We start from the raw sequence: 15,747 nt of genomic DNA on the forward strand, positions 1-15,747 counted from the left end.
AATTCTGACCTATATAAAAGTGCCTTATCATAATTAAAATAATAGTTTTGGTATCATAGTTACCTCCAAAGACCATATTTTTGTACCTGAACAGTGATAGAGATTTTAAGAAAATTTGACATTTTGAGTTTGTAAATTTGGGGTGGAGAGAATTAAACTGTATTGGTAACACAGTACGGTCAACATCTGTGCTCTATGTCATCACTTAATTTTCTATAAAACAGACAATAAGTGAGATGTTATTGATCCTTAGTGTTTGGATAAGATCATTTGAGTTCTCATTTGGCAGGACAGATGATGCCTGTGGTTTTGTGTGATCTTGACTCCAAATCAGTTGGAGCTAAAGTGCAGGTGGTCGTCTTTCACCAGGCCATTTCTGTGCATAAGGCAAAGTATATCAGGGTTTATTAGAAACTTACCAAATCCCTGTTACTGTATAACTAGTTTCAGCCTAAATATACTAATTAACAACTTTCAACAGTTTGTCTTAGGTAGCAGAGATGTTGAAATAGATTGTATCCTAGAGTGCTTGCTTCGGCAGCACATATACTAAAATTGGAACGATACAGAGAAGATTAGCATGGCCCCTGCGCAAGGATGACACGCAAATTCGTGAAGCATTCCATATTTTTACCTAGATGCCCATCAGCAAATGAATGGATAAGAAAGCTGTGGTACATATACACAATGGAGTATTACTCAGCCGTTAAGAAGAATACATTTGAATCAGTTCTAATGAGGTGGATGAAACTGGAACCTATTATACAGAGTGAAGTAAGCCAAAAAGAAAAACACCAGTACAGTATACTAATGCATATATATGGAATTTAGAAAGATGGTAACAATAACCCTGTGTACGAGACAGCAAAAGAGACACTGATGTGTAGATCAGTCTTATGGACTCTGTGGGAGAGGGAGAGGATGGGGAGATTTGGGAGAATGGCATTGAAACATGTATAGTATCATGTGTGAAACGAGTCACCAGTCCAAGTTCGATGCACGATACTGGATGCTTGGGGCTGGTGCACTGGGACGACCCAGAGGGAGGGTATGGGGAGGGAGGAGGGGGGAGGGTTCAGGATGGGGAACACATGTATACCTGTGGTGGATTCATTTCGATATTTGGCAAAACTAATACAATATTGTAAAGTTTAAAAATAAAATAAAATTTAAAAAAAAAGATAGAAAAAAATTTAAAATAACTCATAAAAAATTGTCAAAGGAACAACAACAACAAAAAGATTGTATCCTAGAACTTGTCCTCTAACAGCAGGAGATGCACTCTTATCAGAATATAAAATAATTGATGTAGGAAAAGATCATGTAAGCACAATGGAATTATTCCTTAAATTATATTTTATTGCTTTAGAAACTGCAAAGTATTCTACCTTGTCGCCAGTCCCCAATGTTTTCTTTTTTGCTTGTAAATGTAGTGTAAGCCAAACATTTATTGTATGTGAATAAGATAATATTCTGAGATTCTTTATGATGCACCTGAGAGATTTATATTTCATAAACTTTAGGGCATAATCGTAGGCTCTAAACCGGAGTTAAATATTGTTAATATCAATACTTTGTATATATTTAAATTGGGGGTTGGCGGGGGGGGGGGGGGGGGGACTAAATTTAAATGTGAGAAACTGCAGTGCTTATTATCCAAAGTAGATGGCAGTCACAGTCAGAAAAAAGAAAGCCTTGTATTAAAAGATAATCTACAGGTGAAAATGTGCCTGCAGACCAGTCAGCATGTATTTATTGAGCACCTTCTTTGTTTATAATTCTAATTCCATCGTAATTATTGGTATAGAAAACAAAGAACAGTAGTAAGTAAGATGGAAAGGAACATCTTCGGCCAAATTCAGCATATCAGGCTTTGGAGCAGGAGGTAAATTTCGTTCATATCTTGAAATGGGCGTTAAATGGGGGTTAAAACGGGCGAGGTGAAGAAAGAGGGCTAATAGGTTCTAGAAAAGGAATCATTGTACAGGTCTTCGGCAGGATTCCCAGCTTTTTTTTTTTTTAATTTATTAAATTTATTTATTTTTGGCTGTGCCGGGTCTTCATTACTACCCTCGGGCTTTCTCCAATTGCAGAGAACGGGGGGTTTCTCTGTTGGTGGTGCGTGGGCTTTTCATTGCTGTGGCTTCTCTGGCTGGGCTCTAGGCTCTGACTTCAGTAGTTGTGGCGCGAGGGCTTAGTTGCCCTGCCGCATGTGGAATCGTCCCAGGCCAGGGATCAAATCTGTGTCCCCTGCATTGGCAGGCGGATTCTTAACCACCAGACAACCAGGGAAGCCCTTAATTGTTATTATTATTAATGCAACAAGTTATTCCTCTGTCTTCATTTGTTGCAAAGTTTTTAGAAGTGTCATTCAGCGTGTCATATTTAGAGTGTTTAAGAATTGCTGTTTGTGGAAGAGAAAAAAGCACCGGATCCAGTTTCAACTGCTTTTATGAGAAAATCTATCTCATAGGAGACTTTTAAAGAAATAATGTCATACAGTCATTCTGGGTTTTAAAGAGCCTCTTTAGGTGGCTCAGAGGTTAAAGCGTCCGCCTGCAATGCGGGAGACCTGGGTTCGATCCCTGGGTGGGAAGATCCTCTGGAGAAGGAAATGGCAACCCACTCCAGTGTTCTTGCCCGGAGAATCCCATGGAGGAGCCTGGTGGGCTACAGTCCACGGGGTCGCAAAGAGTCAGACACGACTGAGCGACTTCACTTCACTTCACTTCACTTCAGACAGAGTAGAGAGTAAAGAAGCCTGAGTTTTAATTCTAGCATCATGCCTTACTTTGTGACTTTAGGCAGGTTATTTAACTAGATTTTCTTGTTTGTAAAGTGAAGATAATAGTGCTTTTGACTTATTTCAGGTAAAATAACGGGCTTTACTATTTTGAAGACTTTTAACTAGGAGTCATATGCATTAGAAAGCATCTTTATTTTTACCAATATATGAGAAATTGAAATACATGAATTCTTAAAAGAGGATAATTAAGAAAATTAATTTCTGAATTATACTTATTTCCCCCTTTTCTTGGTAGCGGATACTTTGTTTTCAAGGAAGCTGAATGGAAAATACAGACTTGAGCGACTGGTTCCAACTGCAGTGTATCAGCACATGAAAATGCATAAAAGAATTCTTGGACACCTGTCGTCTGTGTACTGTGTAACTTTTGATCGAACTGGCAGACGGATATTTACTGTAAGTTTTTAAAGCATTATGTTAATTCATATATGAGATTACAAAAATGTTGCTTATAGTTGAACTTTGAAACAAAACCTTTGTTTTTCCTTTTAATTTGAAGAACTAGAAATTCACATAATACAACTGTCTGTAACAAAAGGTTGCTTAAAATTGGACTTCAAGTTTGGAATGTTTTTGAAAGACATGTTGTAACACAGTTACATTATTGTCCTCATGGATGAGTGTACTTCCCAGCATTATATCAGATAATGCAGTTGACATTTTGTAAAATGTCATACAATAGTTTTAATTCTAAACTTAAGGACATTTTATCCAAAGTGTATTAAGCACATTAGAGTCTGAGAAATGGCCCTTAAAGTGGTGATAGGGAAAAGTCTGAGCATATGTAAGCTTATTACCTTTTATCTTTAGAACCTCATCCTTCAGTATATCTGGCGTTCAAAGAATCTCTTTGGGTTTGTTACTGTTTTCTTTTAACTTGTTGAATGGAGAAAAGCAGAGCTTTTCAGCTTTTAAGTGAGAAAATTGCTTTTGGAAGTATTTCAATTTCTTTTTAGGTGCCTTAACTATTATATCCACTAAGGGTAATACTACACTACAGTGGTTGTACTTATAATTAAATATTACTTACGTGAAATACTGGGCTGAAGGTATGCACTTATTCACGGGGTTCCTATGGGAAATTGAAGTTAACATGGAAATTCCTATGTCTGTCTTTGAAGAGAGCAGCTGCGAATTTTATACAGTCACAACAATTATAGATTCCTCTTTTAAGTAGATATGCTTGTAAACTGAGATTTATTTATATCTACTTTCTCTCCTTTACCCATACACTCAGTCATCTGTAAAACAGCTAAATGGCAGGATGTGGGAAAGGATTTCCATACTTATTTTTTTCCTGGTTCTAGAATCCTCTTCAGGCGTTTGCAGATCATTTCGTATATGTTAGTATTCTCCCTTTCATTTCCTCTTTTATGTCTGCTATTCTTTATGAAGCAGAATAAAAGTGAAATTTTCAAAATTTTCTGACAGGTTATTATCTTCAGAGTGAGGAACAGTTATCCCTATATTTGCTGAAGTCCTTGATATACTTGCAACAGTAACTTGCTCTCAAATGGTAATGGAAAATTATCTTTAGAGTTAGTTCAACATATTATTATTTAAATTTAGCTCTCAAAACATATAGTAAATTAGGCATTTCTAATGTTAGAAGGATTCTTTCAAAAATAATAATAAATAGAATGAATGAGAAAGAAGCATTACGTTGTGTTTATATTTCATTTTGGCATTAAGTTATGCCATATACTGAAATTATAAAAAATATCTATAACTTCTTAATTTTTTGATGTCTTTGAAAGGAATTCTTTGAAAATGAGAGAGATGGTAGGCATTAATTTGTCATACTTTATGAAGCATTGTGTGTATATTGACTTGAATTAGACACATAATTTCTTATACTTTTTTGAGGGAAAAATCCAGTGAGTAATAATGCTGTTGCTATCTTACAGTAGTAGATTAGTAGGCATAGAGCTGGGAGAGTATTCTGAACCTGGCTTTAGTGAACTACTACCCATGAGTCAAATCTAGCCCACTGCCTGGTTTTGTAAATAAAGTTTTATTCAAACACAGATGCACTCAGTTTTTCACATTGTCTGGGTTGCTTTTGTACCACAACGTGGAGTTGGGTAGTTATGACAGACTGTATTGCCTACAAAGCCTAAGATAATTGTTATCTGGCCCTGTACAGGGCGGGGGTGGAGAAAAACTGCAGCCCTTATTCTAAAAACAATTCCTAGTTTTAAGAGCATTTGATTTTGGGGGAACAAGAATGATACGTTAAGAAGAAACTGTTTTCTGATTGTTTTCCTTTAATTGAAGATACATAAATAAAGGGAAGAAAATTATCACTGTACTGTTTTATGTGGTCTTATCAAGAATCTAAAAATGCTGATGTTTTGTGTATGTGATATAATTTTCAAATTGTGCCAAACTTACAGACTCGTTTGTAATTTTTTACTGGTGATTTGCAGTGACAAATTCCAAAATGTTACCTTGTGATAAATGCCAAAATATGAGATCATTGTTATTTAAAATTTCTTTGTATTTTTATCTTGTTATCACTTCAGGTGGAGTTAGAGAATATATGTGTTCACATTCTTTTATTCCCCTGGAAACACACTAGCCACTAACTAATGCTTTGAAATCCAGTCTTAAAAGCAAATAGGATAAGACTTCAGGATCGTAGGTTTTGACTGAACGATGAAAGATGCCTGTGAGGGGCCGCACACTCTTGTTACTTCCTAGAAGAACAATTCAGTAGTGGATGACTCAGTATTTTCTTCTTATGTATTTGGTATCTTAGACTTTGTACACTTGTCATTAACTTCTAGTGTTAGATGTATTTGAAAACTTTTTCCAAGGGACTAATTCCAAAGGACTTTTGAGTGCTTTTGGGCAAGCACAACTAGAGGTGGTATAGTCCTGTGGTTCAGAGCATCAGCTTCAGCATCAGGGGACTCTCGGTTCAGCTCGCAGTGTTGCCATGCACTAGCAGTGCAGTTTACAAAGGCTGCCTCACCCTTTCACCTACAGTGTTCTCAGCTTTTAAAAAAAGGCAGGGAAATAGATAATACTAGTAAAGTAGATAATAGTAGTATCAGTCCCACAGGGTTTTTTTTGTGGGATTACATGAAATGGTGTATGTAATTAGTATAGAACAGGATACAAAGGGAGAAGCTGCTTTTAATTCTATAGATAGATTTAAATAAATTGTATCCGTTTTATTTTCTTACCTAAAATCTTTCTTTTTAATAAATGCTATACAAGATTGAAACTGAAATCATTGTGATTGATAAGTGAAATTCTGTGTTAGGAAAATTATCCAGTATTTTGTACTAGAATATTTTAATAATGGACGTTTCCCAGTAGAATAATGAGAAGAGCCCAGGGAGGGAGACCGTGTAATCGCCAAGTCTGACTGTTCCCTAATTCTCTTAGTTTTCTAAATCTGTTTACTTGGTTTCAGAATCATTGTGTCAAATAATATTTACTAAAGAAAAACAGAGTTAATTCTCTCAAGAGTAAGCCATTCACTCCTAAATGTATGTTGAGGACCACGTAAAAAGATTTCGTTTCTCAAAAACATAAAGTATATCTCTCCAAATTAAGGCAAAAGAGCATAAAATATTTCCATACTCAATAATTTGTAATAAATACTATGAGTTTATTCACTCCCTTAATGAACTTTGGTCTTTTAGGTGGTGTACACTTTTCTAAACACTTAGAATATTGAAATGGCAGCTACAGTTACTGATGAGAGTTCATAGATGATCAACAACACAGTGTTGATGTGATGTGATGAGAGGCTTGATAGAGGCAGCACAAAATGCTGAGGTATCCTAGGAGAGAGGTACCTAATTCAGGGGGTGGTAGGAGATGGTAAGGGGAACTTCCTTGAGAAGTGACACTTTGAACTGAGCCAAGCTGGATATTCCACAGTTTAAGGAAAGGCATTTACAATCATTGGAAGAATATAACATACAATTGTGTATTACTTGACATGGCGAAAAATACATATAGACCACTGTTAAGCAAGAGTTAGAGATATTATTGGAGGACAAAGTCAAGATTCTTTTGTGACATTTGAAGGGGGTTCTTCCCTGAAGGCATGGAACAAAAATGATGGCTTTAGAGGAGTGAGTAGAATTTCTCTTTTTAATGTTCTGTTGAGCATTTTGTAGCTGCTACTGCTGCTGCTCAGTCGCTTCAGTCGTGTCCGACTCTGTGCGACCCCATAGACAGCAGCCCACCAGGCTCCGCCATCCCTGGGATTTTCCAGGCAAGAACACTGGAGTGGGTTGCCATTTCCTTCTCCAATGCATGAAAGTGGAAAGTGAAAGTGAAGTTGCTCAGTCGTGTCTGACTCTTAGTGACCCCATGGACTGAAGCCTACCAGGCTCCTCTGTCCATGGGATTTTCCAGGCAAGAGTAGTGTGGGGTGCCATTGCCTTCTCTGGCATTTTGTAGAGGATGAATTAAAGCTAAGTCGATATCCAGAGGTATTGGTAAAAAGGTTTTAGGAGTGATCCATGAGAGTCACAGTGGGAGTAGGGATGGAATTAATAGGTTAAAAATAGAACTAGGATTTAAGAGGTTTATTTGCATGTGGGGAGGAATTGAGAGGCAATATGAAGTGACATGTGTTTTAACTTGTGCAGCTGGTTAGAAAGCCATGTTATTTACTGTGGTAGGGATTTAAGTGGAGAAGTTCGTGAAGATTGGGACGTGTTGAATTTGAGATCCACACATAGATTGCCAAGTAGAAATGCTCAGCAGGCAGTGGGAGTGCAGGAGAGATCTAGGCTAGAAGATTCAAGTTGGGAATCATTGAATATGGAAGTTGATCATTTTACCTCATGTATGTAATGTAAGAAGTCTGAGTCTTCAACTTTAAAGCAAACTAAACAAGAAGAGGAGTCAGTAATTAAAACTGAGAAAGAGTTGCCTTAGAGGCCACAGGAGAAAAAAAGATGTGGTGTCTTAAAAGCCAGAGGATTTGTATTTTACTAAAGATAGAAACCTAAAGTAAAATTAGAACTGAAAGGCATCTTTTGGATTTGGCAAGGCTATTAGTGACCTTAAGGAAAAAATCTTTGTTTTAAGTTTTAGGGAAAGGAGTGGGATTGTAGTGCATTAAGGAAAGATTGGGAATTGAAAATTTAAAGAGACAGTATAGAGTAGTCTTTCAAAAAGCTTGACAGTAACAGGCTGTTTTCTGAATGTGGGGTACTCCCCTGGACATACTGTATGGTCCTCTGTTGCAGTGAATTTGTTTAGGGGTCGGTCTCTATTAAGCTGTGAACTTCCTGACAACAAATCCTTTTTCTCAAACCTTTTTAGATCTGTAGTGCATTGTATCTGGTGTATACAGTAGGTATATGACAAAAAAGAAAGATGAATGAATGAGCCAGGCAGTTAGAGATCCAGAAGTGAATAATGTCCTTTCTTGTAAGAAACTTTTGTTAAGGAAGATACATGTATAAAAATGTCCATAAGATGAATTCTCTCCTCCTACGGTGCTTCATTTACAATAGTCTTTCCTGTGTTTCAAACTTGCAAAGCCCATTTATGGCTTAAAGACTTTGTACTATCTATTCCCTTTGCCTGGAATCATCTTCTCCGAAATATTGTTGTGGCTTATTCCTTTTTTTAGCAGCTCTGGTCAAACACTGCATAGACTTCGCTGTCTACCTTCCCTCCCCATACTGTATCATTGTCTGTCACGTTACCTTACTGTGTTTTTCTTATAATATCTATCACTGTATGAAATTCTTAATTTTTAAAATTAGCTTTAATTGTATTTTCTTATTAAAGAAGTTCCATGAGGACGGGTAGGACCTTGACTGAATTATTTATGACCACTGACTAAAGTAGGCATCCTTGAGTCTATACTGATGTAAATTTGTAAATAATTAAGTGAGAAAAAGGGAAACTGCTTATTTACGGTAGAATGCCAACTGATAGTTACAGAAAGCATGCTGGTTTGGCAGCTATCATAGTGGTCATCGATGGAGGGTAGATTGGTTGATACTGGTTTGAAGATCTTGGCGTAATCTAGCGTATGTTCCCACAAGATACTAATTTAATAGAAAGGGGGAAATTGGAACTTTCTAGGGGGGAAATACGGGAAACATTTCACATGACAAAGTTACTAACTTCAGTAGTGGTGGGATGGGGGTTGACATTGCATATCCTCTGAAGTGGTACATGGAGGAAAACACAGCATCTTGTCTGTGGGGTTCCTACCAAGACAGTATGATCTGACAGAATATAAAGTCTGTGTTTTTAATAAACTTCTGAGGACATGAAACATAGAGAAAGCCTCAGGAAATACTCCAGATTGAAGAGATTGAAGTGACGATATAACACGTATTGCTATATGGGCTGCTGCTGCTGCTGCTAAGTCACGTCAGTTGTGTCCGACTCTATGCGACCCCATAGACGGCAGCCCACCAGGCTCCCCCATCCCTGGGATTCTCCAGGCAAGAACACTAGAGTGGGTTGCCATTTCCTTCTTCAATGCATGATAGTGAAAAGTCAAAGTGAAGTCGCTCAGTCGTGTCTGACTCTTAGCAACCCCATGGACTGCAGCCCACCAGGCTCCCTGGGGTTTTCCAGGCAAGAGTACTGGAGTGGGGTGCCATTGCCTTCTCTGCTATATGGGACCCTAGGCCAAAAAAGAAAAGGGAACAATGTCAGGATAGTTGACAAAATTTGAATGGGGCCTGTGGATTGGATGGCATTTTTATCAGTATTAATTTCCCCAGTGTATGGAGATGTGTGTCCTTGTTTTAGAGGAATGCACACTGGGATATTTAGAAGTGATTGGGCATCAAGTCTGTAGGTGTATTATATGGAGAGAAAGAAAAGAAAGGCAGTGATGGAGCAAATGCAGTGAATTGTTAATAGTTGATGTGTCTGGGTGATAGAAGACATTGGTACTGATCTTGAAACTCCCATAAGTTTGAAATGCAAAATTGCTTTTTCAAAGTACATGGGAGGTAGTGTAAGGATGATACTATATATTTAGTAAGTTTGGTAATAATGGAAAGGAGAGCTAGAATATGGTAATTTATAAGAAGATAAATTTTTGAAAACTGGGTCGGGGTAAGGAACTAGAAGAGCAGATATAAGAGGAGATAACTGATGTGCAGTGGTCTTTCTGGAGGATAGATAAGTGAATAAATAGATTAAGAGCAGTTTATGTGGACGGTTTAGAAAGATAATTAGGTTTACAATGAACAGATTCTGCTTTTCAAAGTGAAGTATTTTACATGGTGAAGAGTGTTGGTTGGGGAATGGGACTGAGTTCCCTAGAGATGAATGATAAAACCTGGTAATAGGGAAAGTGTGATGAATAGGGGCCAAAAAGGGTTGCTGATTAGCCTTAGCCATCCAAATAAACAGGAGCTGTGAATTTGCAGTGCTGCAGAATTAGTGTGCTTGTCTTCTTTTCCATAATGGTACTTGGCATCTGGGAGCAGGATGAGAGCAAATGATGATTATGTTGATAAAAGGTTAGTCAGTGGTGGTTTAGATAGACAAGGAGTAAGACAATTCAGCCTGTGTTGAGATGATTGACTCCAACGTTTAGGGTAATTTGTAAGGGAAATGAAATATAGGTCTGATAGATTGGTAAGAAAATCAGTGGCCTCTTCTAGAAAATACATTGAACTAAATTTAAAGTATAAGCAGTTTTTAGCTGCCCAAATAAATGAATTGTTATTCAGATAAATAAAGACTACTAAGGGCTTCCCTGGTGGTTCAGATGGTAAAGAATCCACCTGCAATGTGGGAGATCTGGGTTTGATCCCTGGGTTGGGAAGATATCCTGAAGGAGGGCATGGCAACCCATTCCAGTGTCTTTGCCTGGAGAATCCCTATGAACGGAGGAACCTCGTGGGCTACAGTGTGTGGGGTTGCAAAGAGTTGGATACAACTGAGCGACTAAGCAGACAAATAAGGCTACTTTTTCTCTTGAAAACAAAATGACATTATAGTATGCATAACCATATACGTGATGTTTTTAACATTTAATTCTGTTTGTTCTGATGACATCAGGAGGTGAAATCTGACTCATAAGCCATGTAGCAGTAGCAAGAGAAATTAGAATTCTCTTTGTTGATTCTGCCAAGGACTCCCAGATTCTCCAAGATACTCTAAGTTTAATAATCACCTGATTTCTTTTATCTTCATGCCAGAGCAGTAATCGTTGGTTGGTATGTTCAATTGATGCTTCTCTTTTAGCAGGGAAAAATTTACAGGTCTGCTTTTTAACTCTAAGGTTGTATGACCACAATTAACCTTTTTCTGTACTGTTGCCCAAGTGTGTGTGGTTTTCTCCTTGCAGAAGTCAACAATTCTTTGTCATTTACTGTTCCATGTTGTAAAGTACTTTTCTTCATCATTAAATAGTTCATATAGTAGTTAACAGCTAATCTTACAGGTTTCAGTTTAAATAAATGTTTACATATATACTTAAATAGTTTAATTAAGCCCTTTAAAACTTGTCTTCCAGAAACTTGAAAGTTGACTTCAGATTCTGCTTTAGTTTTTACATAGAATATAGATGATTGAAGACCCTGTATCTGAGTTGTTTCGTAAAGCTTTCATGTCAGTAGGTAGGACATTTTTTTGTAGATTTTAAGATGAATTTTAATACCCAAGTGCTCAACAAAGTAGAAAGCCATGTCACAGATCTGTGGAATTTTTCTTGATGAGAATACAAAAGCAAATGTATATACATATTGCTTTTGTATATACATATTTAATTCCTGGGCTTTAAATATGGAGAATGTCAACGCTCATTTTTATTTGCGGAGAATGTCAGTGTTCATTTTTACTTATCTGAAATTTGCCTCTCACACTTTTTATTTTGATGAAACTTTGTAGTTTCTAAAAGGGATTCACAAAATAGGGACTTCTTTGGGATAGACTAAGAAGGAAAGGGCGGGTAGGTGATTACCTGCTGTGTAAGAGATCCAGTTAAATTCTAGAAGGAAAGGTCATTGGTGCCATTTCCATAGTCCGCTTAAAAATATTAAAGAAATAACAGTGATTCCAGAGTAAATGTCTGATTCAGTTTCCTTCCTTTGCCCTAAGCTACAGAGCATGTTGATCGTTTTTAAAGGCACTTGGCTTTATTACTGTGGCTATGGAAAAAGAAAATTTATAGGGTACTTTAAATTCATAAGTTTAAGTTCCACCCTTTATCAAGTCTTTTTACAAGTGATAATCTGCACTGTTGTTTTTTCAGGATAGAGAAAAGTTACTTTTTCAGCTTTCTTGGCATTATCTTTTCATTGACAGGATATCTTGACATGTAAGAGAAAACAGTGTAAATTTGATATAGCTCATTTATTTGGGGATTTATGTAAGCTAAAGCTACATGTTCTTTTTGATATCTTTATACTCAGTACACAGATAATTGATAAACATGTCATTTATCTATATATCTATATATCATGGTAATTATGACAATTTTACATTATTGAAAAGTGAAACTAATGATCCAGTGCTACCTTTTATATTTGCTTGGCATTAACCACTAGCATAATAATTTGATTTAAAAATGAATTCCAAAAAAAGCATCTTCAGTTTTCACCCGCTTATATATTTCTTAACACTTGCGGTTAAAATATTAGAGTAACCATGTCTTGGCAAAACTCTATTAGCCATTGCCCTGCTTCATTCTGTACTCCAAGGCCAAATTTGCCTGTTACTCCAGGTATTTCCTGACTTCGTACTTTTCCATTCCAGTCCTCGATAAAGAAAAGGACATCTTTTTTGGATGTTAGTTCTAGAAGGTCTTGTAGGTCTTCATAGAACCATTCAACTTCAGTTTCTTCAGCATTACTGGTAGGGTCATAGACTTGGATTACTGCAATATTGAATGGTTTGCCTTGGAAATGAACAGAGATCATTCTGTCGTTTTTGAATGTTGGTACTTTTGATATTGTCCCAGAGGTCTCTGAGACTATCCTCAGTTCTTTTCATTCTTTTTTATTCTGCTCTTCAGAAGTTTATATTTCCACCATTTTATCTTCCAGCTCACTGGTTTGTTCTTCTGCTTCAGATATTCTGCTATTGATTCCTTCTAGAGTATTTCTAATTTTAGTAATTGTGTTGTTTGTGTGTGTATGTTTATTCTTTAATTCTCCTAGGTCTTTGTTAATTGATTCTTGCATTTTCTTCATTATGTTTTCAAGGTTTTTGATCATTTTTACTATCATTATTCTGAATTCTTTTTTATTTATTTATTTATTTATTTTTTTCTGAATTCTTTTTTAGGTAGTTCCTATATCCTCTTCATTTATTTGGACTTCTGTGTTTCTAATTTGTTCCTTCATTTGTGTAGTCTTTCTCTGCCTTTTCATTATTAATTTTTTTCAACTTATTGTGTTTGAGATTTCCTTTTCCCAGGCTTTAAATTGTTTCTTCCTTTTGGTTTCTGCCCTCCTAAGGTTGGTCCTGTGGTTTGTGTAAGCTTGTAGAGGGTGAGATTTGTGCTGAGTTTGTTTTTTGTTTGTTTGCTTGTGTGTTTGTTTTTCCTGTAATGGGCAAGGCTGAGAGAGGTGGTTATCCTGTCTGCTGATGATTAGGTTTGTATTTTTGTTTTGTTTGTTGTTTAGGCGAGTCGTCAGGCACAGGGTGTTACTGGCGATTGAGTGATTCCAGGTGTTGTAACCAGGTGGTTTCCTTTGTGTGAGTTCTAACTAGTTGATAGTCCCTATGGTTAGTTCTCTGGTAGTCTAGGGTCTTGGAATTCAGTGCTCCCACTCCAAAAGCTCAGGGCTTGATCTCAAACCAGATTTTTAGTCCCAACACCGGCAACTTCCCATAAATCTGCTCTGAAATTATATCCTATTCGCTGAGCCTCTGCTGGCTGAAGGCCAGTGCAACATTCCTGTTTTTTTAGGAGTACAGATAACCTTTGCTGTGGCAGAGCACCTAGGAATGGCATGGGAAGGAGTGTCACGTGGACCAAGACCTGACCTTTGCCGGGGCTTTCACAGCAGGCCCTGGGGCCTGGACTCTGCTGGTTCAGAAGTGGCTCATTTTAATACGCTCTGACCTAAAGTTACATCTGGTTTCTGGAAAGGGAACAAAATAGCAGCTAAGCCCTCCCTTAATCTCGGCCCAATCCTAACTTTTTTAAAAAGAATATAGTTAACTTAGTTTTATTTGTGTTTGGCCTTTCCATTTCTTCACTGGGTACATTTTGCATCAGGTTCCTATTTTCCATCTTTGTTCTCACATATCAGTTTTTTAAAAAAATATTTTCATTTATTTGGCTCTGCCAGGTCTTAATTGTAGCATGCAGGATCTTATAGTTGTGTCATGTGAACTCTTAGTTGTGGTCTGTGGGATCTAGTTCCCTGCTGCTGCTAAGTCACTTCAGTCGTGTTCGACTCTGTGCGACCCCATAGACGGCAGCCCACCAGGCTCTCCCATCCCTGGGATTCTCCAGGCAAGAACACTGGAGTGGGTTGCCATTTCCTTCTCCAGTGCATGAAAGGAAAAGTGAAAGTGAAGTCACTCAGTTGTGTCCGACTCTTCACGACCCCATGGACTGCAGCCCACCAGGCTCCTCCATCCATGTTATTTTTCAGGCGAGGGTACTGGAGTGGGGTGCAATTGCCTTCTTCTCCTGCAATGGGAGTGCAGAGTCTTAGCCACTGGCTACCAGGAAAGTCCCTCTCATATACCAATTCTTAAAGGAGCATTTCCTATGCTATAATACTTAGTACGGTGGTCACCCTTATATGGTATTAGTTTAAAATTAAATATGAGAAATTTCCCATTTGCTAAAGAAGAAAGATAAAATGTGTCTATGTACCAATTTAGACGTGTTTAAAGTTTTTTTTAGTCTTGAAATAATTATAGACTCACACAAAGTTGCAAACATAGTACAGAATCCCATGTAGCCTTTCATGTACCTTCCTTCAGCTGTCCCCACTGGTGACATATTACATAGCTGGAGTACAGTATCAAACTAGGAAATAGACATTGTTGCAGCATTGTTAACAAGGCTACAGACATTTGTACACGTGTGTGTGTGCATGCATAGTTCTATTCAAATTTATTCCATGTGTAGGTTCATGTAACTGCCATCACAACCAAGATGCAGAACCGTTCCATCCCCACCAAGTAACTTCCTTGTGCTACTTTTTATATTTGCATGCCCGGCAACTGCCAATCTGCTCTGCATCTCTCTAGTTTTATCATGTTGAGAATATTATGTAAATGAAAGCACATAGTATGTAACTTTTTAAGAGTGGCTTTTTTCATTAAGCATAATACCCTTTAAATACATTTAAGGTATTGCATTTCTAGTTGGTACCTTTTTTATTGTGGAGGAGTATTCCATTGTATGGATGGACCAGAGTTTATTTAATCATTATTATTCCATTCTCTCCATTTTGAACTTACATTTGTTAGGTTTTGAAGTGCTGATTTTCTATTGTATCTTCTACACCTAAAGAAACTGATACAATTCAGTGCATTGAAATGAAATTCCAACAGATCAGATTTTACATGTGAGAATTTACATTTCAGAATATTCTCAGCTGTGGATAGTAATCTTTGTAGTATGATTTGGGTTTGCTTTACGTATCTTTGAATCACAGAATGGATGGTATTTTCAATTATGACCCATTATTCTAAAATCTCTACTTGCCATCATAGATTCATCACTTTCCATCTGCTTTTTTCCTATGTACTCATAAACCTATCCTATATTTGTGGGATGATAGCAATTTTTTAACATCAGGTTCTTTGTCCAACCATCATTATTATAATAATATTTTAAATAAATTTCCATTATTACTATATGGAAATCATACTCCTTATAGAAGTTTTCAGTGAACAAAGAGAAGAAAATTGAAAAATCACCTGAAACCCTGCCACACAGGAATATTTAATATTTTAATATTAAATATTGGGATTCCCTGGTGGCTCAGGTGGTAAAGCGTCTGCCTGCA

The 15,747-nt window shown here is 37.1% G+C and overlaps 1 protein-coding gene across 1 annotated transcript in view; it reads left to right on the forward strand.

Moving 5' to 3' along the window:
- PHIP (pleckstrin homology domain interacting protein) overlaps positions 1-15,747 on the forward strand; it is a 113,052-nt gene that overhangs the window by 21,824 nt on the left and 75,481 nt on the right. The window contains exon 4 of the mRNA XM_010855269.1: positions 3,042-3,202. Within this exon, the coding sequence (XP_010853571.1) occupies positions 3,042-3,202 (161 nt within the window). The remainder of the gene's footprint in view (positions 1-3,041; positions 3,203-15,747) is intronic.

The sequence above is a fragment of the Bison bison genome, unplaced genomic scaffold (genome assembly GCF_000754665.1).
Source record: "Bison bison bison isolate TAMUID 2011002044 unplaced genomic scaffold, Bison_UMD1.0 scf7180017864362, whole genome shotgun sequence".
Lineage (NCBI taxonomy): Eukaryota > Metazoa > Chordata > Mammalia > Artiodactyla > Bovidae > Bison > Bison bison.